General features: G+C 39.2%; 1 protein-coding gene across 2 annotated transcripts in view; it reads right to left on the bottom strand.

Annotated features, from left to right (window-relative positions):
* The window catches only part of LOC134672528 (polypeptide N-acetylgalactosaminyltransferase 5), an 83,960-nt gene that overhangs the window by 4,553 nt on the left and 53,153 nt on the right, over nucleotides 1-26,254 (bottom strand). Inside the window, exons 5-13 of one of the 2 annotated variants that reach the window (XM_063530470.1) lie at nucleotides 19,338-19,504; nucleotides 18,282-18,446; nucleotides 15,965-16,118; nucleotides 12,612-12,789; nucleotides 9,844-10,024; nucleotides 3,248-3,387; nucleotides 2,272-2,370; nucleotides 1,406-1,540; nucleotides 61-605 (exon numbers count right to left, since the gene is read on the bottom strand). In XM_063530470.1, coding sequence (XP_063386540.1) covers nucleotides 435-605; nucleotides 1,406-1,540; nucleotides 2,272-2,370; nucleotides 3,248-3,387; nucleotides 9,844-10,024; nucleotides 12,612-12,789; nucleotides 15,965-16,118; nucleotides 18,282-18,446; nucleotides 19,338-19,504 — 1,390 coding nt within the window. In that variant the 3' untranslated portion in view covers nucleotides 61-434. Of the gene's footprint in view, nucleotides 1-60; nucleotides 606-1,405; nucleotides 1,541-2,271; nucleotides 2,371-3,247; nucleotides 3,388-5,470; nucleotides 5,652-9,843; nucleotides 10,025-12,611; nucleotides 12,790-15,964; nucleotides 16,119-18,281; nucleotides 18,447-19,337; nucleotides 19,505-26,254 lie in introns of both variants that reach the window. The other variant, XM_063530471.1, reaches the window with a different exon arrangement.

Below are 26,254 nucleotides of genomic sequence, written 5' to 3'. Positions count from 1 at the left end.
TATATCATCATCATCGGTGGTCGCGACACATAATGTTCTCCCTTATACAGGCTGTCTCACCTGTGCGGGGGTCGCGGACTAGCTGTCCTGCTCTCTCTGGTTGCGCCGCGCCTGCCACTTGAAGTCGACCTGCATGAGCCACTGTTGACCGCGCGAGCGGTTGCACGGCCGCAGGACCGGCTTCCACACGTGTGTGGACTCGGGCTTGTTACATAACGTTCCTGTATAGCTGTCTCACCTGTGCGGGGGTCGCGGACTAGCTGTCCTGCTCCCTCTGGTTGCGCCGCGCCTGCCACTTGAAGTCGACCTGCATGAGCCACTGTTGGCCGCGCGAGCGGTTGCACGGCCGCAGGACCGGCTTCCACACGTCTGTGGACTCGGGCTCGTTACATAATGTTCCTGTATAGCTGTCTCACCTGTGCGGGGGTCGCGGACTAGCTGTCCTGCTCTCTCTGGTTGCGCCGCGCCTGCCACTTGAAGTCGACCTGCATGAGCCACTGTTGGCCGCGCGAGCGGTTGCACGGCCGCAGGACCGGCTTCCACACGTCTGTGGACTCGGGCTTGTCGAGACACATCCCCGTGTTGGTGTGCTTTATCGTTCGCGCCTGTCGACAAAACACACGGGTCAAACACTTCACATACAACTAAAACGAACTTTGCCACTTTGGTTTAACAGTTGCTCACTTCTGACTTTCACAGTTTTAAAAACTCGCACCAGACAGTTGTGATAATTTGCTTACCACAACTTACCGCAATTGTAATGTTACGTTATACGATTAAGATAACGTTCGTGAGTCAAAAACAGAGTAAAGTGATAATATATTTTTCCTTTTTTATTGTGGGACGTACCACATTATTACAATTTATAAATTGTAAATACAGATGACCAACGTGGACCGGTAATCCAATAAGGATGTGGGTTCGAGTCCCACGTTGGCCAGAGTTGATCATCGTTGATTTTTTCATTGTGACTGACATATGTATTTACAATTTATAGACAGAGTAAAGTGGTTAAAGGAGATGTATCATGAAGGCTCATGAACATTAGCTGCCGGTGCTTTGATGGGTAACTAATCACAATCAGGAGGAAATTACTAAACATATTTTTATGCAGGCTACCTGCCAACGGAGCGGCAACTTAAGGGGCCCACTGATTAACAGTCCACCGGACGGTATCGGCCTGTCAGTTAGAACAACATTTTGACAGTTCCGAACAACTGACATGCCGATACCGTCCGGCGGACTGTTAATCAGTGGGCCCCTTTACGTCTCCCATAACCTCTTTATGAGTGATGGCTCGTGAAGTTTACAAAACTTGTCCAAGTTATAAAATACATCAAGTGGTAATCTTCAGTTTTGTTTCAAACGCCATAAAAGCGTTCTAATAACACAATTTTATATATACCTTGGAGTCGTAGGTCCACTCCTGGTTGCCGCGCATGCCGTGGCAGCGGATCAGCTTGATGGGCCCGCGCGGGTGCGCCGCGTCGAGGCAGTTGTCATCTGACATCACCTGCTTACGCTTCGTGTACGCGAACACCTGGAACACCGTAAGGTAGATTTGAAAGAACGAAAAGAGAGCAGCTTGTACACACTTGTTCTCGGCCTGTCTCGGGGTCTCTCGACGAGTGTGTACAGCGCGCATGAAGGAGCAAAGAGGTGTGCAACTATAGTAAAAATCTACAATCATCAACTAAAAACTAAAGTCACAAATCGTTTAAGAGCCAACAGGAGTGGTCATTTCTCCATACAAACGAACTCGAATGTTTCCTCCGTGGGTTTTGAAGCTAGAGCAATGTTTTTTTCAACAAAGATTAATATTGTCAATATCTGTGTCGGACCGTTTAGCATTTTTTTTTTATATTTTTGGTTTCTAAGGCGCTAGAGCCCTTCAAAAATGGCCAAAATGGCCTAATTGACTATGCCGCAATAAGAGGCGTGGTATTCAAAACTGATATCAATTAGCAAAAAAAGCAAAACGGTCCGACACAGATAATTTCATAATCATTTAGATTTCCAAATTTGGTTACGATTGGTTAAGTTTTGGAGGAGGAAACAGTCGAGTACGAAACCCCGATTTTTGAGATTTTTACACAGGATTTTTCGCCTTGTCCTTATCGCACTAGTTTCAGGAGCCGCTTCCATTAGCGAGACGGGTATATTTACCTAAAATATTTAAATCTCAGCTCCTGTATCGTCTTAAGTCCTTCAAACGGAGCTAAGATTATTGCGACTCTAGCCTGTTACGAGGGTACAGCACGGATGGTTTACCTGATTGCCCCCCATTCCGTGGCAGTAGCCCATGCCGAGAGGCTGCCCCGCCTTCCCCCCGAGCGTGTCCAGACAGTTGGACGTCTCCGCATTCCGTATCTGAAAACAATGGAAACCATAACACTATTGTACTTTTATCAATGACTATTATTCATTCATCTTCATTCATTCACATTTGTTTATGTGAGAATAAACAATTACATATATATATAAATACACGCGCCGTGCGAAATTATCGTTACTGATTTCGAATAATGTATAGGATATTTTGGCAATGAGGACGAATATTAATTCAAAGTCTTAAATAGTTTTTAAATAATTATTCAACAAAATTCTCTCCGTTTATACTGATTACTGCTTTTTAGTGCTAGTCGGTTAGTGTAAACTCGTCCCGTTTTCTTCTATTGCTTATAGTAATTATAATTATACTACAAAACTATCAGTTGTGCCTGAAGTCAATTTATGTAACTTCTTTTATATATTTTTCAGTATGAATCTTCTCGGTCATTACACCACAGAAACAAATTACAGTTTTTCACAAAGAAATTCTATACACACATAAATTAGATATTTCTCATTCAAAAAACGGCCACCATATTCAGTTTCGTTAAAATCTCTCAGTACTTATAACCTATTTTCCCGGTTCCCGAGTTACAGGCTGCGCCTAGTTTGGGGCCGATGGATATTAGGCCCCCCCCACATCTGGCGTCTTTCGAGCGTCGGCGTCTACAATTTTATGACCGACGTCGACGCAACGTCGACGCAGCGTCGACGCAACTGCGCAGCGACGTCATTTTCCATAGCGCTGGACCGACGCCGACAGACGCCGACGCTCGAAAGACGCCAGATGTGGGGGGGCCCTTAGTCTGATTGTAAAATCTATTCTTTTGTGAAGTTCAATCTGTGATGTCAATTTGTAAAAAAATTTGGTAAAGAAACGATTTTTGTATTTGTATTTTGTAGTGTTATAACAAACCTCTCCAAGGTAGTAATAGTCGAGCGGCATCTGGCTCTCCGGGTAGATGTTCTCCAGGTACCATCGGAAGCTCTTGCACTTCAGTTTCTCTCGTAACGCTTTTCGTTCGCTGACGTCGCCAACCGGTACGTTGAGCGCTCCTGGATCATACAGAAAGTAGTCGTAAACGTGAGAAAAACTTACAGCTTGACAAAAAAGAGTAGAAATTAAAAAGTGGCAACACTGTAGTGTCGTCCCTTTCAAACAAATATATGTAAGAAAACGAGACGACACTACAGTGTTGCCACTTTTTAATTTCTACTCTTTTTTGCCAAGCTGTAGTAGTGGAGTTGGGAAACTTGGGATTGCTATAAAGATGGCGCTGCTGACCTTTTTCATAAGGATAATTAAAAAAATCTAGCAATACCCGTCGAAGTGTGGGTTTCTTAAGAGAACAGATATTAGGGGTTTGTATAGAAATCAAATTCGTCAGTGAACACACTATTTCTAAGAGCAGTTAGTGAACTTTGCGTAGTTGTATGAAACATGTAGCTCACAAAAAATTTAATAAAAAAACACAAAAAGCGTAAATGGATGAATATGTTAAATTGGTTAATTGTGTTAATGATTTCAATACATGATCCCAAGCACATGATTAAACTATATGTAAGTGGTTACTGATTTGCAAATTAATTAGAATAATGAGGAATACTAATAATTTATAATTTAAATAAAATACAATAGAGATATACTTATTATAAAATTACAAATACACGTAAGTATAAAGTTTCGTATAGATATACATTTGTTGTCTAAATGCTTCCCTTTTTCGTTACAATATTTGAGAAGTCGAAACAAATTTATAACGAAAAACAGATCAATAAGACAACATAAAAGCATAATTCATTCAGAACATCAACTTACGATTAAAATTTCCTTGTCCATTCAATTGCTGCAAATAATTGGTGGCAACATCGGCAATGAACTCCAATCAATGTGCTAGAACTGGATAAAGGTATCATGCAAATAAAGGAAACGGCATGCATTTTGCAATTACCTGTTGGGAACACATATCTTATTGCAGTACCTATTTCTTATAGACAAGTAGTGATTGTAGTGAAGTGTTGGTCGAGATTGTAGTGGTGCGTAAAGTAGAAATAGCATTTGGATTTGATTAAAATGACTACGCCTGGTGTTTATGCCTGGCGGCCTGGGGTCACCATAATGATTGAGTCAAACATAGTAGTGTCTGGACGAAAGTTTGATGTTCTTGCTACAACAAGAGCGAGGAAGGAGTAGTCGAGTGCTAACCTGGGATACTCGCAGGTGCGCGTTGTCGACCAAACGATGCCGGGGGCGAGGGTGTGTAGTGAACTGTAGTGCCAACCTGTGTTGATATTGTAGCAGAAATACTTGCAATTTTCGTGGTACTCGGTCAGGCGCGCGTTGTAGACCACACGCACACGGTGCCGAGTGCGAGTAGGGCCGTCTAGGGCCAATCTGGGTTGTTGTTGAAATGCTTTTAGTCGTCGAGTTACTCTGTCAGGGGCGCGTTGTTGACCTCGCGGTGCTGGGAAGTAGGGTTCTCTAGTGCCAACCTGGGTTGATGTTGTAGTAGAAATGTTTCCAATCGTCGAGCCACACCTCGGCCAGCCGCGCGTTGTTGTGGTTGACCACTCGCCCGGTGCCGCCCGGGAACGAGTAGGGCGTGGTCTTGCGGAACACGTGCCCCACGTGCGAGCACGGTGCGATCTCCAGCGTGCCCCCGCACATCCACACCTAGCCGTGTGGACGTAGGAGTTGTCTAGTGCCAACCTGGGTTGATGTTGTAGTAGAAATGCTTCTAGTCGTCGAGCCAGACCTCGGCCAGCCTCGCGTTGTTGTGGTTGACCACTCGCCCGGTGCCGCCCGGGAACGAGTAGGGCGTGGTCTTGCGGAACACGTGCCCCACGTTCGAGCACGGTGCGATCTCCAGCGTGCCCCCGCATCCACACCTAGCCGTGTGGAAGTAGGGGTTTTCTAGTGCCAACTTGGGTTGATGTTGTAGTAGAAATGCTTCCAATCGTCGAGCCACACCTCGGCCAGCCGCGCGTTGTTGTGGTTGACCACTCGCCCTGTGCCGCCCGGGAACGAGTATGGCGTGGTCTTGCGGAACACGTGCCCCACGTGCGAGCACGGTGCGATCTCCAGCGTGCCCCCGCACATCCACACCTAGCCGTGTGGAAGGAGTTCTCTAGTGCCAACCTGGGTTGATGTTGTAGTAGAAATGCTTCCAGTCGTCGAGCCACACCTCGGCCAGCCGCGCGTTGTTGTGGTTGACCACCCGCCCGGTGCCGCCCGGGAACGAGTAGGGCGTGGTCTTGCGGAACACGTGCCCCACGTGCGAGCACGGTGCGATCTCCAGCGTGCCCCCGCACATCCACACCTAGCCGTGTTAGTGACAATGCTCAACGAACTACGGTACATATAACACTGTTTATATGCAAGAAGGTTGCACAGGCCCAATCCTAAATGTCAAATTGGCTCTGACAGCGACTATAATTTAAGAAGATCAATTGTCGTATCTCCACTTCTTATACTGTATTTTAATTTTAGATATTATTCAACAATGTGAGATATACTTTTCTCATTGAATTTTTTTATTACATATTTGAATAGCGTATTACGCGCTTATAATAAACTAATATATAACCGAGATCCGTTTCATTGATAGATTTATGTAACGTTTCGGTTAGCGTAGTAAATTACGTTAAATTACTATAAAATCAATTTTGTTTCGTTATATTATACATACAACATATAATTTGAATACACGTGCTTACTTGATAGCTACGTATAATACGTCATGACATAATAAATGAATGTATTTTTCAATTTATAAAGACAAACAGTGTTATTGTATAATACAATAAACGTATTTCATTGAACATTATTTACCCAAATCGCATGTTAAGTTTTTTGTAAGTAAAGTCACACGTATACGCTGTACGACATTGACGTACCATGTCACTATGCTTTGCACTTGTTCAAACAATAATTTCATTAAACTAGTTCCTTCATAAACTCATAATCTTTTATTTTATAAATTAAATTTAAGTAATAAGTGTACGTCAATATCGAAACAGTTGTATAAACTTATTAGTATTAAAATAGCCATGATATTATCATTATTATTTAAATTTATAAATATTAAAGCCTTATTATCTATGCATATTATTAAATACCACGGTTAGTAAAAACATTATCGACATACAATAATTATTCATTGTTAAATACGATAAAATTACTCAAAATATCTGATGTCTATAAGCCATGTTATGACATAATTGCGATACGATAATAGATATAATTCTATTAAGCCATGATTATTAACTAAGAACTGTAATACTTTAATAAAACTAATACATGTACTTGTTTTTAACCCTTTGAGTGCCACGTCTATTATTGGAATGCACGAAGGTTAATATTAAATTGTAACCCTGCGGGTCTGAGGTCGTATTTGACGTTCAAAGGGTTAATGAGACCAATTTACGTGCTGCAAAATTAGTAGGTATGATTTCTTAAAGTAATGCAATTCTTAGTCAAAAGAATTGGTGTGGTAACTGACACAATAATTCTGAAAACCCCGAAGTTTATTCATTGCTTCTGCATTGAGAAGAAGCAGAAGTATAGAAGCAAATAATAGTAAAAATAAAAACAGAAATATTAAATAGTAAGTAGAAAAATGTAAGGAAAAAGTCGAAAGAAATATCAGAGACTTGTAAATAGTAAAAAATGCCAATCTCTTTAAAAATACGTCATTCCGAAATGCCAAATACATTCTGATGTAACTCTGATATCCTAATATAATACCATCTACTAAATATACCAAGAATTCAATATAGCAATATTATAATGACCCATTAAAAACAATAACGAGAAACGCAGTTTTATAAAGAGATTACATTTTTGTTATTTACATCACTAGTCTAAGATAGTAAAAAAAGTAAACACAAACATACAAATGAAGTAGGAAACAAACAAAAATGAACATGCGAAATGGATGGAATGCAGCCGCAATGGCGATTGACGTTAATATGAAGCTGTTAAGATTGCTCAAACTGTTACATTCATTAATGTCAACCGATGATTCATTTAATGTATTAGATGTTTAGTCTAAGACAATTCGTGCTTCGAGTTTGACAGCTGGGGATTAAGCAATAATACTAATCGCCGTAGCGAACGAAACGATAATCTCTCTCTATCACTCTTACATATTAGTGCGAATGCGAACGCTAAGGCGCAACTGATTGGCATCTTGGCTAGGCACCCTAATGTAGATACGCATCACGACTCCGTGCTATACGGTCAATCTGGTTGTTAAACTTTGATTTTTGACAATTCAGTTACCCTAAAACATGGTGCCATACAGCGTCATTTACTTAAGCTGTCTAAGTCAAGTTCACGATTTTTTTCTTAGACTTTACACATATTATACATTAAATAAATCTTTAATCTCGTCTAAGGCAATGTTAGTCCCCAAGCCACAACAAAACTTTAGTTGTACGTGTACTGCTATCATTTTGCAGGGGTTATTGCTATGATAACGGTTATTTGGATAATTAGTTTTGTTATTGCAACATTAACTGAAGTTAATTCTCATTATGTTATCAGGACACAGTCAAAAACCGCTAGATGACGCCAGTTGTGGAGATAGCATACGAGATAAACACGAAATGTAAAAATAAAATATCTAGGTACTACTATATAGGTACCTATATAGGTTATTGAAGACATTATATTTTGTGACATTACAAGTGTACTGGCTAAAAAAAGGAGAAAATGCGTCAAAAAACTCACGATCATATAATGACAACTATACTACTCCAATTAATAGTAAAACCTGTCATATACATTACAGTTTTACTAAATTGCATTTTAACGAAGTCATACTTGTACATGTACTTTGAAAAAACTATCGAGTTTTCTATTTTAAACCATTATTTCGCTTTGACTTAAGCAATTCATTACGTCGAGTGGTCGGGAACGGGTAGCAATTTTCCAACGAAAGTATAACATGGTCACATACGGTTCTAAGTATCCATTAAGTAAAATGTATGGAATTAAGTTACATAAACGATAAACGTTTGTGACTAAACGATGTTTGACGTGAAAGTGACATAAATTGCTCCCGCTAGTTAGTTTAATTATAAATCTTTAGTTTCTGTGTATATCTAGTAGTCTAAATAAATCCCGAAAGTTAAAGTAATTGTCTGTTAATATGTAAATAATTTTATTTACAGGGTGTTACTGACTATGGGGCTTTAAATCTACGGCTCGATTCTACTCGCTAAACTTAGCTACTTTTATTATGGCACCAACCCCGAAATCCAGATTTTTTTTTACGTTTTCTTACGTTTTGGCTGATCAGATGTCGACGTTTTCTATGGAAAAGCCAATTTTTTTTCCCCGATTTTAGGGTTGGTCCCATAGTAAAAGTAACTCAGTTTAGCGAGTAAAATCAAGCCCTGGAATTAAAGCCCCATGGTCAGATACATACTGTATATTTTGTTTGTCTTGTTTTTCTTTTTATCTTATTTCTTTCATCATCCTATTTTTCCTGTCCTGTACATGTATGTGTGCTCTATGGAATACATTTCATTTATGTACATATTTTTAATTTAATAAAAAAAATGTTTAAAACACTGTAACGAATTAACTACATTACATTTCAGTCAACAAGTAATGATGACCGTTAGGTAGGTCAGGCGATGACTTAAGATTTTATACTTCAGCTTCGTCATCATCTAGCGGTTATTTGCTGTACAATGGTTAGGATAGGTTAGTTATTACTCCAAAGGTGTCTGTATAAAGGAATACATTGTCAACTAATCTTAAAGGACCCCGCAACATAGGGAAAAAGTGGTCACTGGTCACAGTCAAATCTCATGAAATTTTAGTATGATGTAGTTTAAAGTCTGATATTCAAAAGTACCTATACTTTCAGAAATAATCAAGTATACATTTTTCTATCTCTATGAGGTGTTTCCTAAACGCGATACATTGAATTGGTAACTACAATTATAACAATAATTTGACTTCATACCATCAGTAACTGTCAGTACGTGTCATTACCGTCAATTTAATGTATCGGTTTTAGGAAATACATCATAAAAGGTGCATTCCATGAAATTGTCTACCGTTGTCCCGTACAAACGCGAATTTTCTGAAGATTTGCAGGTATAAGAGTTTCCTTTCCTATGACAAATGGTCAAAATATTGCACAGGAAAATAATCGCCAGCTTTAAATGCCGAAAAAATAGTCGCAACACAGGAAATAGAATGCGTTTGTACGGGACAGCCTGTGGAATGCTCCAAAAATAGATAAAACATAAACTTGATTATTTCTAAAAGTATACTTCTGAGAGATTTGTGTCCATAGTAAAAAATAATCAGGAGACTTAAATCTACATTATACAAAAATTTCGTGAGATTTGACTGAAACCACTTTTTCTCTGTTTGCTGCGAGGTTTTTTCTTATCATCTTCGAATGCGAAAAGGTTTGCACGTTTAGGAGACGATATATTCCTTTGTATGATTAGCAAAACCCAGCAATAATGTTAGCAGCGACTCCGAACCTGGGTTCATGGCGTAATAGAACTCGCCCCACTCGTCCATCCAGACTTCGGCGACGCGGGCCGCGTTGTGCAGCACCACGGTCTGCACGCCGCCGGGGAACGTGTAGGGGCTCTTGTCGCGGAACACGTGCCCCACGTGCGAGCACGGCTCGATCTCCAGCCGCCCGCCGCATTGCCACACCTTTCATTATAACGAGGGTATAAGAGCCGTCGTACAACACGTTTTGGCAGATTTGAACGCGAGAAATACTCTGCCGCGGAATTAGTGCCCGACGTGCGAGCACGGCTCGATTTTCAGCCGATCGTCGCATTGTCACAATTTTTATTAGAATTTATAGCTAGTAAGGCTGGTTATAGTGTCACGCGGACCGTCCGTGCGGATCGCTCCGCACCGGGCCAATATGTATTAAGATATTAAGTCAAGGGAGCGTTACGGCCTGGCCACGACATTGGTCTAAGGCGATCGGCGGGGCGGCGGGCGGGGCGGAAAACGCGAGCGACCGCCAGGCATGCCACGTACTTTCAGTAGCGGCGGCAGCGACTAGGAGCGGCTGGGACGTAGACGTATTTAAAATCATGTTTTTTTTTCAAAAGTGCCTAGAATATATTTCATTGTTTGTCAATGGGTGCATGGGCTAAATACAGGACGACAAATTCATTTACATCTAGTTAAGTATTTTATATACTGTATATATAAAGCATCCAAAAAACGAGTACTTACACAAGAATAAGTGTGGAGACGTCACAAGATACTTAAATACGCGAAAGTACATTAAAAATTTCAATAATAAACCCTTCCGTCTCCATGTCGCTCGAAAAAAAAACAAAATGTTTTGTTCCGCATCGCCCCGCTCGATCCGTCGCGCCGCCTAGGCCGGTCGCGCCGCTCTAAAGTCGTGGCATCGCCCGCGCTGCTCGATACAAATGTTCGAGTCGCGCGCCGCCCCGCTCGCCGCCGCCGCCGGTCGCCCGGTGCACGCCGCGCGCGTTGCCGCTCGGCGACAAGGCTCGTGGCATGCATTATGCGTCGCCGGGTTATTGTTTTTGCGACTTACCGCCGGTCGCCGCCGCCGATCGCCTTAGACCAATGTCGTGGCCAGGCCGTTATAGAGTAAAGCTGACGGGTCCGCACGGACGACTAACTGTTCTTATTTCCACTTGTCTTTTTAAATCTTTATTTGAACCATAGACACCGGATGTCTACCTAGAATATTGTCTTTGGTTACTGTCCGATTCACATTGATTTATTTTAGAGGTTCACCTTCTGACGTCAAAATATGTTAAAAATAGAATTTCAAAACTAAAATAATTGTTTTAATTTCAGGTTACCTTTTATTTTAAGTTTATACTATGTGGTTGTTCATTCGCATTACCAATAAATAGAAAACGAGATTGTTGAGACACAATTGTGTACGATTACAATAAAAACCGAATAATTCGAAGAAACCTTCATTTCAAATTTAATCAGACGGAATTTTTTAAACAGGTTAGGTTACTCAGTACTGTTAACTAAAAATACCCCAGATCTATCTTTATTCCTTTTGATCACTCGATAAACTTACTTACTTACGTACTTTGTTATGCCCGACCTTAAATGCATAATCATTTAGTAACGTTAATTTTGAAATTATTAGCTGTGATAAATACGAATCAAAGAGCAAAAATAATATTAGTTTCCCACATATAACGTATTAGTAAATATTTACCTATTCTTACTCATTTTTCCATGATAAGAAGTTTCACCTTGAATATGTTTACAGTACATAATTACTTTCGTATTAGCGTGAAAGATGTAATTTTAATTTGCGTTATTTAAGGATATTATGTTCCTAACATTTGTTAAGGTAAATTCAACCGTACGCCTTTAAAAATTAAGAATAGTTTTCGACATGACTCGAGCCGATATTATTTTTACGATTGGTCGTAAAGCTTATTAGACAAGCGTACGACACGTATAGGCCGTGTAGTACAATACTGCACATATAGGCAAAGATTATACAGAAATATATAAATTGGAATAATTGTTTTTGTTTTGTGACAAAATAACCGATACCTAAACATAACGACGACTAATAAAGACTTTGCAAACGTCTACAAACTCTACCAAGAAGATGTCACGATCGCAAATTATATTTTAAAATGTTATATCAGATATTCAGGTCCCATGAGGAGGTAAAGTACGACCACGGATCTTGAACAATTCAGTCCATCCGTGTAAATTCGTTGTGATCGGTGGTCTTACTTTACGCAATTATCACACTGATGCGATTCCGCATGCCGCTGCCTGGAGCGAGACAGCCCTATGCATGTTTATAGCTTCCCGCTCGCTCATCGGAGCGGCGTTCGAATAGCACCCAATGTAATGCCTCCTCTACACTATCGGCGGTGATCGTTCATAGTATAGTTATAGTCTATCATTGGCAAGATCGCCTGCAGTAGCAACCACCCGGCGATTCCCTTTAATGGGTGCCCAAAAGCCGACAACTCACGAGTCGCAGGCGATGATAGATGATGACTAGCGGGGACCGCCGAGTATGCCCTCTACAAGTCTACACTATCCTCCATATCATGGCTGGTCTACACGATGGGCCAACGCCGGCCACTCTAAGGGACGCATTATGCGTTAGAGGGAGCAAGTATATTGCTATCTCATTCTACCACACGGCTGCGTCCCTTGGAGTGGCCGGCGTTGGCCCATCGTGTAGAGGTGCCATCAGTCATCATCATCAGCGTCTTAGTTCCAAAGTTAAACATATCCAATACGATACCCGGAAGCTCATCTCCAAATTCTCTCCGCCCCAGATATCCATGCCCTCGTCGTAGGAGCCGATCTTGTAGAAGTACTCCCGGTCGATGGCGAACAGCCCACCAGCCATGGTGGGGGTGCGGAGGGGGGCCGTGCGGTCGCCGCCGCGGCGTTGCATCTCGCGCTCGGGGACGCGGTACCTACGGGAAAAATACTATGTCAGTCGAAAGACACAGACACTTCGAAGACGTTATGTACAATCAGCAGTAAAAGTTGCCAAGCGGGCCAGGTGTTCAAAATAATCTTGACGCGACTTTATTCTTAAGAGCATAAGAACGTGTCAAGGTAATTTTGAACACCTCGCCCGCTTAGCAACTTCCGCTGTCTGCTGCAGAAGTTGCTAGAGGGGTAAAGTCTTAAGAAAAAATCGTGTTTCGAATTTTAACAGCCAATGACTTTTACCACGTTTCCCACAAAACACGTGGTGTTCTAGTTTTGCTTTAAGCTCGTGTCTTATAGAAACAATAACTAATAATGACTAATAACTAATAATGACTAATAACTAATAATAACTAATTGATAATAGGTATGTCACAAAACTGATAGCAATAAACTTTTTTTTAAACAACTCATGCTCATAATAACCACTAAGGCAATGCATATGGTTACGTCTCATTTAGAGAAACACAAGCAACAACACCTCTCAAGATAAAACTTTACATACAAACAAAATAGGACATGACATTCCCTAAAGAACGATTCGTAATTTCTTATAGGCATTTTCGTAATTGCACTTAAAATGCCTTATTTGACAAATTGGGACATTTAAACAATTTGTCCACTAACTTCTTGCGCAAAAGTATTCTTGCGTTTCAGTCTCATTGAGTTTTTACTATGGTATGGTTGTTTATTTACATAATTACTTTACAATGGCAAACCATCGTTACGAGTACTAACCTCGATACGAAATTCATCGCATTACGCAATTTGCTTTGGCAAATCTTATCGAAGGAAGTGTGCTAATGTAGGCTCGTTTCAAAGTATAAACCAACTTTGCTGACTCAAAGTAGACTTTATGTAGTTGCAATACGGATTAAGAATAGTTAATTAGATACGCCGGGTTAGCAAAAGCCGTTTTCCTAATCACTTGTACGGTTGTAATTGATTGGAAGGTAGGTATAGTACTGGTATGTATTGTAGGTGCTGTGCTAGCCTCGTATGGGGAACAATAGAACGTAGGGCTGGCAAGACAATGGCTTTGGATGGATGGATGATTCCATAGGTCAGTTGGAGTAAAAGGGAAGCCAAGCGGTCAGGGTGTATTGAGATACTCAGTACAATAGCCGGTAGGTACAAGGTGAAACATTAATCAATGACGTTATCTTTTTACCGACTAGCTAATAAAGAAGATACTGTCGATATGTTTATGTAGAGGTTTCGATTTGTTTTATTTAGGTACATATTGATTTCCCTATATAAGTATACCCTAATTATACCCTAATTGATTTCTGCCAGAATCTAATGATGTAACTTTGGAAGCATGACTTGAATTCTTGTATTCGTATTTCTTATAACGAGACTCAATAGTTATTCTCATAGCTCTTTTTAGAAGGCGTTATGTCTTTATTGAATCAGATCCGGTTTCTCATTTTTAAATTTATTTGTTGTGCACAGGGGGAACGCGGCCAGTGTCCTGGGAACAATGCCTCAGACTAATTTAGGTTTAGACTTATGATCATTTGTTTAATCTGTTTTAATAAGGGACTGTCTCATTTTTAACATGGACAGAGAGAATCATACTGTCAATGTCTTACGCTAGCGTAATTATTCTATACTAGCAACGAAACTAAATATATGAGTAGGTGTAGTTTTTTTGTTATTATTTACTGTTGTCGAGTTAAATTTGGTTTGCCGTACTACTTTGGTTTGCAGTACAGTTTTGGTTTGCTATTTAAGTAAGATTAAAGATGAATAAAGAGGATACCTACAAAAGAATAAATCGGCATTACACAGACGAAGGCACGTTTCTTGTACATTGTTATTTTCAGGATATCCGTGCGATCTGTTTATTTAACATCACAAGTTGATCGATCATTTCTAAACACGTAAGTCAATTCAAACAACCTATGGTTCAATGTATATTTTGTTAGAATCAACTCAACTGTACCAAAATAGGGTACAAAAAGATTTACTTTTGTGTATATTGACTTCCAACCCTTGTGTCTATAAATATATAAGTTCCTGATAGGAAAAATAACGTAAGTAAGAATCCACCTCCACATCTAAGGCAAAGAATAGTACATTTCGATGCTAGTGCGGAAGGTATGTCATTACTTCAAGAGCACCGAGATATCTTGCCACGAGCCGCAGGCGAGTGGCAAGACTCGGGACGAGTGAAGAATGACATTTCCGCACGTGTATCGAACGACGTTTTTTAATACAGTTGCGAAAAAATAAGAAAAACATTGTTAATCGTACACTAAACAGAAGTGGTAACAGTGACAGCTCGGTTAGACGTCGTCTTTAAGTATATTATATCTATGGGCGTTTGGCAGCTATTCCGTTCCATTCAGTCAACTTATTAAGAACGGAATTTTCAATATTGAATATTAAAAAATAAACGTGTTAAATGATGAAGAGGTAAGTAATTAAATATGAAATATGTAATATTTTTCGTATTCTTACATTAACGGTAGGTTTTTATGCTGATTACGACGTTTAAAGGAAACTAATATTAACACTCATCAATAAGTAGTCGTGAATTGGAACAAGTATAAATTTAAAAAAATTGGAAAAGTAAAATGCACTAGTTCGAGATAACCAACTTTCCGCACGCTAAACAGCTACGTAAAGTAGCACTTTTTGAGCAACTGTATTAAAAAATATCTTATATAAATACAGGCTTAATTAAATTTCTGCGAAAGAGCAAGAAAGAGCCCTCCCACGCTGTTCATTCATTCATCTCCCTATTCATTTTTAAAGACCTTACCTAGAATTCAAACTTTGTAACAAATCTGATTTACATGGTAATATGAGTGACAGAGTCGACCGACTTTTTTCTAATCTGCATAAATGATTATAATAAAAAAGGTCTACAAAAACTGTAGCAATGTCTCAGAGTGATTGTCAATTTTATATCTTTATACATAGAGTTCACTTTCGTTTGAAGCCTGCCCGGGTCAACTGAAGTTTGAATGTATTTGATTTGATATTTGAATGTAGTGTCCAAGATGACATCAATACAATACATTACAATACAAATGCTCTTTATTGCACACCTCAATAAAAGAAAACAGACATCAATCATGCTGTGAAGATTCAGGCCAATAGTGGTTTGAAAACTCTGGGTAAACAAAATTGAACGTTATAACTTACCATCTAAAGTTGAGTTTCCAGTTGAAGCCACCCCAGGTCATGTCCGAAGCCTGGATGTACTCGAAAGTGGTGTCCGAGATGACGTCAATGATGGGACACACCACTGTGCTTCTGTCTTCGACTATTCGGGCCAGTAATGGTTCGAGCCAGCCCTCTAAAATATAACGTATTCTATTAATAACACGTCTGAGAGCAATTATTTGTGTGATGAGAACAAATATTTTTTCGTGATCCTTGGTAGTGGTAAGTCCATCTATACTAATATTTATTTACTTATCAAGATCTACAAGAGTTCCAATAACATACTGCTAACAATAATAGAGCCTATCATAATCGTGATATTATTTATTAAATATCACGATATTAATTTGCAAGTTATCTATAGTTAATAATTATGCATACTCGACGAGCTTTTACTTACTGATTCATCAAGTGGCAAATAAGATAATACTAAAAACCGGGCAAGTGCCAGACAGACTCGCGCACGAAGGGTTCCGTACCATTACGCGAAAAATTGCAAAAAAATCACGTTTGTATGTATAAATATTTATTTTATTCTGTTTTAGTATTTGTTGTTATAGCGGCAACAGAAATACATCATCTGTGAAAATTTCGACTGTGTAGCTATCACGGTTCATGAGATACAGCCTGGTGACAGACAGCATCAGACATACAGACGGACAGAGGAGTCTTAGTAATAGGGTCTCGTTTTTACCCTTTCGGTACGGAACCCTAAAAACGGGAAAATAATCATAAATGTCTTCTCCAAATTAGTCTATGAATATAGATACTATGTCTCAAATCTCCGAATCCGTGCGCGTTAGTAGCGATAACATTTTTGTAGCCGACTGTAGCTGCAATAGGAAAAGGATCGTGTGGGCTGTTAACTGTACGATAACAATCTCCAAGTCGAAACAACACACTCGAGCCGATATTAATTCAATCAGATTACTAGAAGTGTGTCAACCGGACACGCAATACTGCACGAAAGACTACAAATACAAATCTGTTCATTAACGAAGTAGATTAGCCACTTTAATCTAAAATGCAAGGCGTTCGTTAACGTTAATTGGGTCGTGTGTTGACCTGTTTTTTGAAGAGTCATAGTGGAGCCACGTGGCCGTGCCTATGTTAACGATTCACGGGTGACCCTTTGAACTTAATAAAATATAATGTTCAACTATTCTGATTCCGCTAATGAAAATAAATGTGGTGAATAGCCTAGGGCCGTTTAATATTAGTTTTTTAAGATACCGGATGGCGAATTGCCTCGCCCACATCAAATAAATGAAAATAGTTTCTTTTTATACACCGGCAAGAAGGAAATATCAAGGGAACGATAATACCACTTAATAGCATCTGAGTTGTATTTATACAGCAAGAATCTTCCGTAAATAAAATACAAAAGACGACTGAAACATTAGTAATTTAAACACCATATAATATCACTCTTTCTGATTCTGAAGATACTCTTGAACGATTTCCACAGGATATGACTTAGAGATCCAATTCACATCTAATAGATATCTTACTCTATCTAACGTAAAAGTGACATTGGTTGCCCGAATTGCGCTGTAAAAGAGAACTAGTTGATATCTAAACTATAAAGTATCTAGAATGGATCTAGTACGTGTCGTCTCTTGTGAATATCTTGAAGTTCGAATTCGGCAGTTAGTTATTTTTCATCTAGTATAACAAGACTAGGGAAAGAAACGAAAGCGATACAGAACTTAATATATCTAGGGACTCTGGGGAATGTGACGTTATCACACTACTTATAGTACTTGAGTAGAGTACATAAGATCGAACTTTACTTACCTACAGACTTCAAGGAGAGCGTTACCGCTCTACTTATGTCATGTGTTCGTGTGAGGGGTTTTAAAAGCGGAAATAGATCCACTTGATATAATGCACTTGACTGTCGTTATACATACATATCTACGCTCAAAAGCAATGAAAATGGGTTTAATTTAGAATTTAATTAAAAAAGTTAAGGAATGTTCATTAGTGCCCTGAGTTTTCTGTCACATGAGTGAGCAAAGGAAATTAGCATTTTTACGTATTTTCCAAGATGTTATATTATTATTTACCATAATTACCGTATTTACCATAATGGAAGAAATGAGTCAATGATCCAAATTATACTCAAGCTCGGTTTTCCTAGGATAGCGGTGCCGTTATATAGCGGCTGTCTCCATACAAAATAATACGGCTAAATATGGATGTTGTAGTATTTTGTCCGGAGACGGCCGCTATATGACGGTAACGCTATCCTAGGAAACCAGAGCTTTAGAAGCAATGTATATGTATAACTCACCGGTGCATTCACAGTGGGCATCGAGGAAGGTAATGACGTCTCCCTTGACGTGTTTGGCGCCCAGCAGACGCGCTCGGATGAGGCCGGAGCGTTTCTCTGTCCTGAAGAGGTGCGTCGGTACTGGCAGCGTCTTTATATAGTCTTCCAGCTTCTTGCCGAGGTGTTCTGTGTGAGTAAGCAAGGTATAGTCAAGAATACAAGGACTTAAACGTTGTTAAAATGCGTTCAGATTTGGCGAATGCTTCGCGAATGCGTCTAAATATTTACGAAATATTCGCTAACTGCTTGCGTTCTTTACAGAGTTCTTGCCGATGTAAGCAAGGTATGAAAGTCGAGAATACGAGGATTTTAGATAAAGATAAAAGATTTTTATTCATGACAATCACAAAACATTCACGAACATGTACAGACAACAACAGCAAGAACAGAAGAGAACAATAAGTGTACATTTTAAAGTTGTTAAGTTGCGTACAGATCTGGCGAACGTTTAGCGATTGTATTTACAAGACTCGCTAACTGCTTGCCTTGCGCTACTCATTATCAAGTACAAAACTATGTAAAGTGCACATGCACGTGCAGCGCTAGGGGGCCTACCGTAAATATCGAAAGTCGATATTTCGCGTTTATTTGCCTCGCTTTCGCTAGAATATTCAATGGCAATAGAGACAAATAGAGATACGAGCAAACGAAGTTGTCCACAGTTATAGCCCGAATCTATTAGCCCTCAAAACTAATCATCATCATCATCATCTCAGCCATAAGACGTCCACTGCTGAACATAGGCCTCCCCCTTGGATCTCCATACGTGCCGGTTGGAAGCGACCCGCATCCAGCGTCTTCTGTCGTCGTCGTCAAAACTAATATGTAATGGCTCCGCTACACGATGGGCCAACGCCGGCCACTCCAAGGGACGCATTTATGCGTTAGAGGGGGCAAGTGATATTGCTATCTCATTCTACCGCATGGCTGCGTCCCTTGAAGTGGCCGGCGTTGGCCCATCGTGTAGAGGAGCCATAACAAAAAAATCAGAGTTTCTAATACAAAGTAAATTTGTACCTTTCTCACTAGCATCATCGACTAGTATGATTTCCTTGAGGAGCGGCCTCGGCGAACGATTAATCGTACTCCAGATAGTTCTGATCAGGGTAGTCCACGCTTCGTTGTGGAATACTATGACCACGCTGGTGGTCGGCAGGAGCGCCGGGTAACCCTTGTCTTTGCATCTGTGGAATTATTAATAGGGTTAGACGCACACTAAGCCCCCCCCCCCCCCACATCTAGCGTCTTTCGAGCGTCGGCGTCTGTCGGCGTCTGGTCAGCGCTATGGAAAATGACGTCGCTGCGCAGTTGCGTCGAGCAGCGGCCATAGAATTGTAGACGCCGACGCTCGAAAGACGCGAGATGTGGGGGGGGGGGCCTAAAGGCAGTTAGCAACCTGTAAACCTTGCTAGGTTTCGTGGAGGACCTGGGGTGATTAGTGTAGCGCTACCTCGTTTTTTCACGGAAGATATGCACAACAGTTTTCAATCTGTGAAAAATACCCACTAGAAGCCTTATTGGAGAAAAGTATAAATACAACAATAACTAACTTACTAGGAAGGCGAAGATTAGCAGAGGAGCTGGAACAGTAAGGTCGCTAATAAGTTACAATATTTGTCTTGGGAAATATGACCAACACGCGCGTTGTGTGTCTTATCCTAGAGAAAATAAACTATATCTTGTTATAGAATTTAACTATTAAACGGATCATATCATGTTTCTAATTGTCCAATATTTTTGTATAGCTTGGACATCGGTTAGTTTTATATCTTTGTTAGTATGAAGCTATTCGAGGGTTCTTTGAAACTTAACACTCTTCATTAATTCATTAGGTAATAAAATGTTATGTAGGTATAACAAAATGTGTAAACCACAAAATAGCGAAATAATCGTCATTCTACGTGTGGGTAGCTAATGGCAGTTTTATCGCACGCAAATCGATTTATTTTTATATTCTTTGGATTGTCGTAAAATTGGAAGGGGCCTTTATATTCTTTGCTATGTTGTTCAAACCAAATATGTTTCCTCGAAACTCTTAGACTTATAATAAATAATAAAAATGCCTTCATGAAACTTTGTCTAAAGCCGTCTTATTATTATACAAAAATGGCATTTTTACCGCTGCCATATCCATTATTTACATTTATTTGTGTGCCGTATAATTTCAAACGGCCTCTAAAACCAGCGACCTGATTAAACATAACCATTGTTTGAACGACAAAAGTTTGTAAACAGAGTAATTTTTCATTAACCTAACGTCCTTGCACTGGAACAGGGCTAAAGTTGCCTTACAAGTTTAATGAAGTTAAGAAGTTGTTAACACTTCATTGTCTGAAGCTACCGGGTTTTCGGTACGCGGAAGCTCAGTATCCCTTTCGTCGCTATGCTATTTCTGATGTTGAGCGCACCAATAATGTCGCTGTGGATAATTATGTGTTAACCCATATAGAGCTAAAACCAGTTTTTTGTGGTTACAGGTTGACACCGCCCAAGAATAGCCCTCAAGAATAACTAATCGTCCGAAAATAAATGCCCTTTGTGGTTTCGTCTGAGTTTTCTTCCATGTGAGTTTAATACATTGCAAGCTGCATTCAAATAAGTGTTATACAGACAAGAAGATTGTTATTAATATTATTGGATGTTAATTTGGACCCTTGTAGAGAGCTGTTTATTTGTTTAATTAGTATAGTTGGGAGTAGTGGGAGAGTTTGCGATCACCTGATAACTGTAACGTATACAATTTTTTTCCCGAAATATTACTTTCGCTTAAGATATTTTTTCTATCTCTCCCTTCACTCCGAACAGAACTTTCGATCTTGATGTTTATAAAAAGTAGATAAGTATTAGGGTTTGTGTGACCTCGTCGTAGTTGTCGTTTTTACTACGCCACGCACGCACAATTAAAAAAAAATCCATACTAAAGCGTGTTTGCCGGAACGCTACAATTGAGACATTTCTTCTTAGGTCAAGAAAAAGAAAAAGGTATCGGCCGAAAGTAGTTTAAATAAAAATGGAAAATATTTATGAATCTTTCACGCTTTTCATGTTTAATAGTACAAACTGCAACATTCCTAACTGTATATCGGTGGACCTTATTACAAAAGGCATAAGGCCCACCGATGTACAGTTAAAAGTGTGGGCGATGGTACTTATTAGTGGGTCACCGGTCTACATGGTACCTATGATATTTTATATGTAGATGTGTTATACACGTTCCAAAATTGAAGCACTCACCTCGTGTCATGTGTACGAGTTTGTCTCAGTCTGCCTGACGCAAGCGCGAAGGTGTACACCGGTTAATACTTTTCCACAAATAACGTGTATTAAGCAACAAAATGCCGACCTGCGTTATGTTGAAATGCTCAAATTATCCGCGGAAGCGCAAAAAAATTGACGGCGTCACATATCATTGGTAAGTAAAAGCTGAATTAACCCGTTTTTCTTCGGTTTAATCTTGAATTAAATAAACCCAGCCGCCATTTTCGCCGGCTGACAGAACGAGATAAGTTTATGTTCTCATCAGCGAGAATGACAAGGACGCACCAACTGCGTACATAGATTATCATAGCAGACGCGTCATGGTAAGTTGCATTCATTGTTTGGTGCTTGTCGTACAAATAAAAGAAATATACTTAAATTTCAACTTTAATATTGAAGTTTTTTACTTGAACGCATTTTTTCTTGTATTTAAGTACAACAATTGGCAAATTAAAGATTATTATTGGCCATATTATTGTCCGGGTCGCGTCAATTAAGTAAATAGGTATATTGCTGTTTATACAAAGATTACTACAAAATTAGTATTTATTGTGAGGCATTTCATTTTCTCACACAGTAACAATTATTAATAACATAAAATTGTTAGTAAAATAAAGGATTTTGTTGTTATTGAGTTTGCTTTTTGTCAAAATGTTTCTATAGTATAAGAAAAATGATGAATAAAGAGTATTATTTGTGGAAAAGTATTAACCGGTGTACACCTTCGCGCTTGCGTCAGGCAGACTGAGACAAACTCGTACACATGACACGAGGTGAGTGCTTCAATTTTGGAACGTGTATAACACATCTTCATATAAAATATCATAGTATAATATAATATCTTTTATTTACATAACTAAATATGAAAACTTTTTACTTCGGTAGCGAGTACATTACTACATAAAACTGCATTAAAATGATTTGCACCTTCTGTCAAACATCTTAGTCTTTGATATTTTTTTTTCTTAATAAGTTTTACGCTTCGCGCCATATTCACTGTTTGCCGTCGTGTTATGGTGGTATCACTGATTTACCAAATTCACGCGCAAGTGACAAACACTAGCCGTCTCTTTTTTACTTAGGTATTCTTTTAATTGTGCCGTCTCTTTTACGCATTTGCGTATGAAGTTGTAAACAAATTGTAACTAATGCTGCCGTGTCGTTGGCAGCATTGGTTGGCATCATTTTTTTCGCTTGATATGTTAGTGTATGGCTTATCTACATATAAAATATCATAGCATGGTACCAGATATACCAGCGGTCCCACTGCATTAAAAACTGCAAAATGTACAGAAAAGTAGGTACACTGCTAAATCGTCGTTATATATGACGGTTTTGACACTATAAACGACTACCTAAAGGAAATTTATTTCCTCACTAACTATGAAGCGTTTTTAAAAGAAACTAAAACCCCAACGTAAACGTGCGAGTATTATATTGAAAGAGACGACTCATCTTTATTAGGTGTAGGCAATAATGGCGCCTCATATATGTGGTAAACGACATGTTTATGGTAAAATGGGGGAAATGAACTCGCGATGCAAATATATTTGGACGTGAGTAGAATCGACCATGTGTGCAACAGGGTTGGTAAGAACTGGAGTCTTATGTTATGATTCTTCAGAAGAACTCTATTCAGTTTTACGAGTACCGTGCGCTTAGAAATCTTCCGTCTTTTATTATTATAAGTCTGAGTAAAGTAAGACTTGATTTTTACCTGACAGCTCAATCCTTATCCAGCCGTATCCTTGGGCATTGGGGTAGCATTACCCCTCTTGACGTATTATGACGAGTGGGGTCATTTTGTACGGATTTTAAAATAATATTTGAAGACTAAGTTTTGAATATTCAAATAACTTCAGATATTATAAACTAAGTCATTAATTTACAACTTTATTTGAACAACACAAATAAACTAATGAAAATTGTTGTTATTGAAATAGGTTGTGTAGGTATTTATCCTACCAGTGGCGGCGCGTCCATAAAAGCCGATTCCCACCGGCTAGCCTGTTTTTGGACGTTTGAGCAGAGTTGTAAAGGAAATATAAGCATATTAGCCCCGGCTTGCCTATGGATATGTTTGACGCGCCGCCACTGTTATCCTACCAATAACCTTGGAAAGAAACTAATAGAACGACATAGCCTATTAGAGATCTAAGCATCAATTACCATTAGGTACGAGAATACCAAACGTGCTAAAGACATTGCCCTAGTATTGCTACAAATGAGAATTTTCCTCTGGAAAGTGAGTCGTATAAAAGTAATTAGCTAATAACGGCTTACTTTATAATGTTATTATGATTTAAAATGATAATTAAAACTTTCGTTGCTATTTTCACTTTTACTTAATGATAGTAAAATAATACTTCTACCCAAAATATATAGTACAATGCTTGACTTACACTTCATACTTTACTTTATCTGATTAAACTATTACTGTAGTAGACTATAATTCAGTTTTACTTCCATAAATCTTTCAAATACGCAATCGCATCATGCTTTTAGAGTTAACAGAGAGTTAAAATAGATGCGTTCTTAAGTTTGTTTATTATTATGTGTTCGCTGAGTGCTCTGGGCCTATAATAGTCAATCAACCTTGGGAAAATTAGGATCGCCAGTGCATTACGTACCTATATTTAAGCTTAAATAATTATTAGTGTAATAGCGGTCGGTAACCTTTTAGCAGCCAAGGGCCATAATAGTAGTTAAGGAAGGGCCGCACTTTGTTAATATGTGTGACTTTATCAGACATTGTTGTTTGGCAATATTACATACAAAATAGCCAAGGGGCTCGCGGGCCGCATGTTGCCGACCTCTGCACTAGGCGTCTAAAACTATTCTTAATTTAATGGTGTTGGGATAAAATCGCGGCTCAAGAGGGAATAGAGTGTGACAACAAAGATTAACATGAAGTTGCAGACGTAATCCGATTGTAGAATAAATCGTCCGCAATAAGCGAAAGGGCCAATGATAACATGATATGAACACAATCAAGTTGAAATTGAACACGGTTTGAAAACTCTTCCATCGCCCATCGGTGGACCTTATTACAAAAGGCATAAGATTAGGGAATGCAATCTCGATCTCGCAATTTCAAGATCTCGCGAGATCTCGCACGAATTTTCGAGATTCAATCTTGTTGGCAGGAAATCTCGATTTTAGCAATCTCGGTCGAGATCTTAATTGCGGAAAAATCGGACGCCCTTAACGTACCCAGTCACAAGTCACAATTATTTAAGAGTTTTGCTCGCTTACCCTACATTTTTTAGTAAGTTGCTGAGTGCTTGTCAAAAATATCAACTGAGCATGTTACTGCCTCTGTTTACAATTTTGTAAAATTATAAATAATTAATACCACTTATGAACAATTACATGCAAAAAGCTGCATAAATACCTATTATTAGTTTTTTTTAAATAAAAGTAGTTTTTTTTATTAAATGTTGATTAATTTGAAGATCTTCAAAATAAAACATGACGTACGTACTCTAAATAAGTAGTATATACGGAATTCTTAGAGATTTTTGCTCAAATAACACATTTTTAATTACTTTGTCAAATCTCGATCTCGTCGAGATTAATCTCGATCTCGAAAATGTGAGGGTCGAGATCTCGAAACACCCTATCTCGATTCAGATTTTTCGAGCGAGATCTCGTATCGCCGATCTTGGTGCGAGATTGCATTCCCTACATAAGATCTACCGATGGACAGTTAAGAGTGTTACTGTTTGTACTTGCAAAAATTAATTAAACTACCTTGTGAAGTGTAAACTCATAATTCTCATAAAATCCTAATAAAGACCGTCTGTTATTTGATCTTTGTAAGTTTTCATTATCTCATTATTATCGTGTTAAATTACATTAATAGCGTCATTTGATTCCATCGTCGAGAAGTGAGAAATTGCAAACCGTTTACTTAATCACAAAATCAATTTAACCTGCATCGCTCTGTGAAAAAACTAATTCGTGATTTGCGTGTGCCGATTCAAATTCCTCGAGTCATACAAATCATATGAGTTATCATGAAATATCGATTAATTTCATGCATACACTCAACCAATGTGATTTGTAGGCCGTTGCAGTTGTCACGGTAAAACAATGATTTAGGGTTCCGTAGATAAATTTGTTTGTGAGACGAGACAAACAATCTCACAGAGGCACACATGAGCATGAGTTAAATTTGGAAGTTGACTAAGAGAAGCAATCTTCACAATAAGAGGCAGATGCTAAAGTGATATATTTATTTTATTCTCCCATTATAGAAAAGGACGTAAAAGCCGTAAGTTTGCAATAAATATTGCGCTGTATGTTTCTCCTATATTTATCCAAAGCACAAGGGGCCTGTTATACACACTGATTACTGAAACGACGTATGTATGTACTCGCACTAGGCACTAATCAATGTGTAGACCTGTAGACAGGGCCTTAAGCGGGCCACTCACACCTCACACACCTGCCGCAGGGGCAATATTGGAATTGGACCCTTAATTGCCTCCTTAAATGTGATGTGTGTAGAGAAGCAGGGGCAATTTTTAGATTGGGCCTGCAGCAGGGCGGCAGGGGCGCAAGACCTTCCTAGCTCCCTAGATTGTATCTACCGCCCTGCTAGGTTGTTACATGTGTAGTACGATTGGGGCAATTCCAGTCAGTTCATTGGCGACTACCGAAACAAACGGAGG

Source organism: Cydia fagiglandana, chromosome 17 (assembly GCF_963556715.1).
Source record: "Cydia fagiglandana chromosome 17, ilCydFagi1.1, whole genome shotgun sequence".
NCBI lineage: Eukaryota > Metazoa > Arthropoda > Insecta > Lepidoptera > Tortricidae > Cydia > Cydia fagiglandana.
This window is presented reverse-complemented; position numbering and strand designations above follow the sequence as displayed.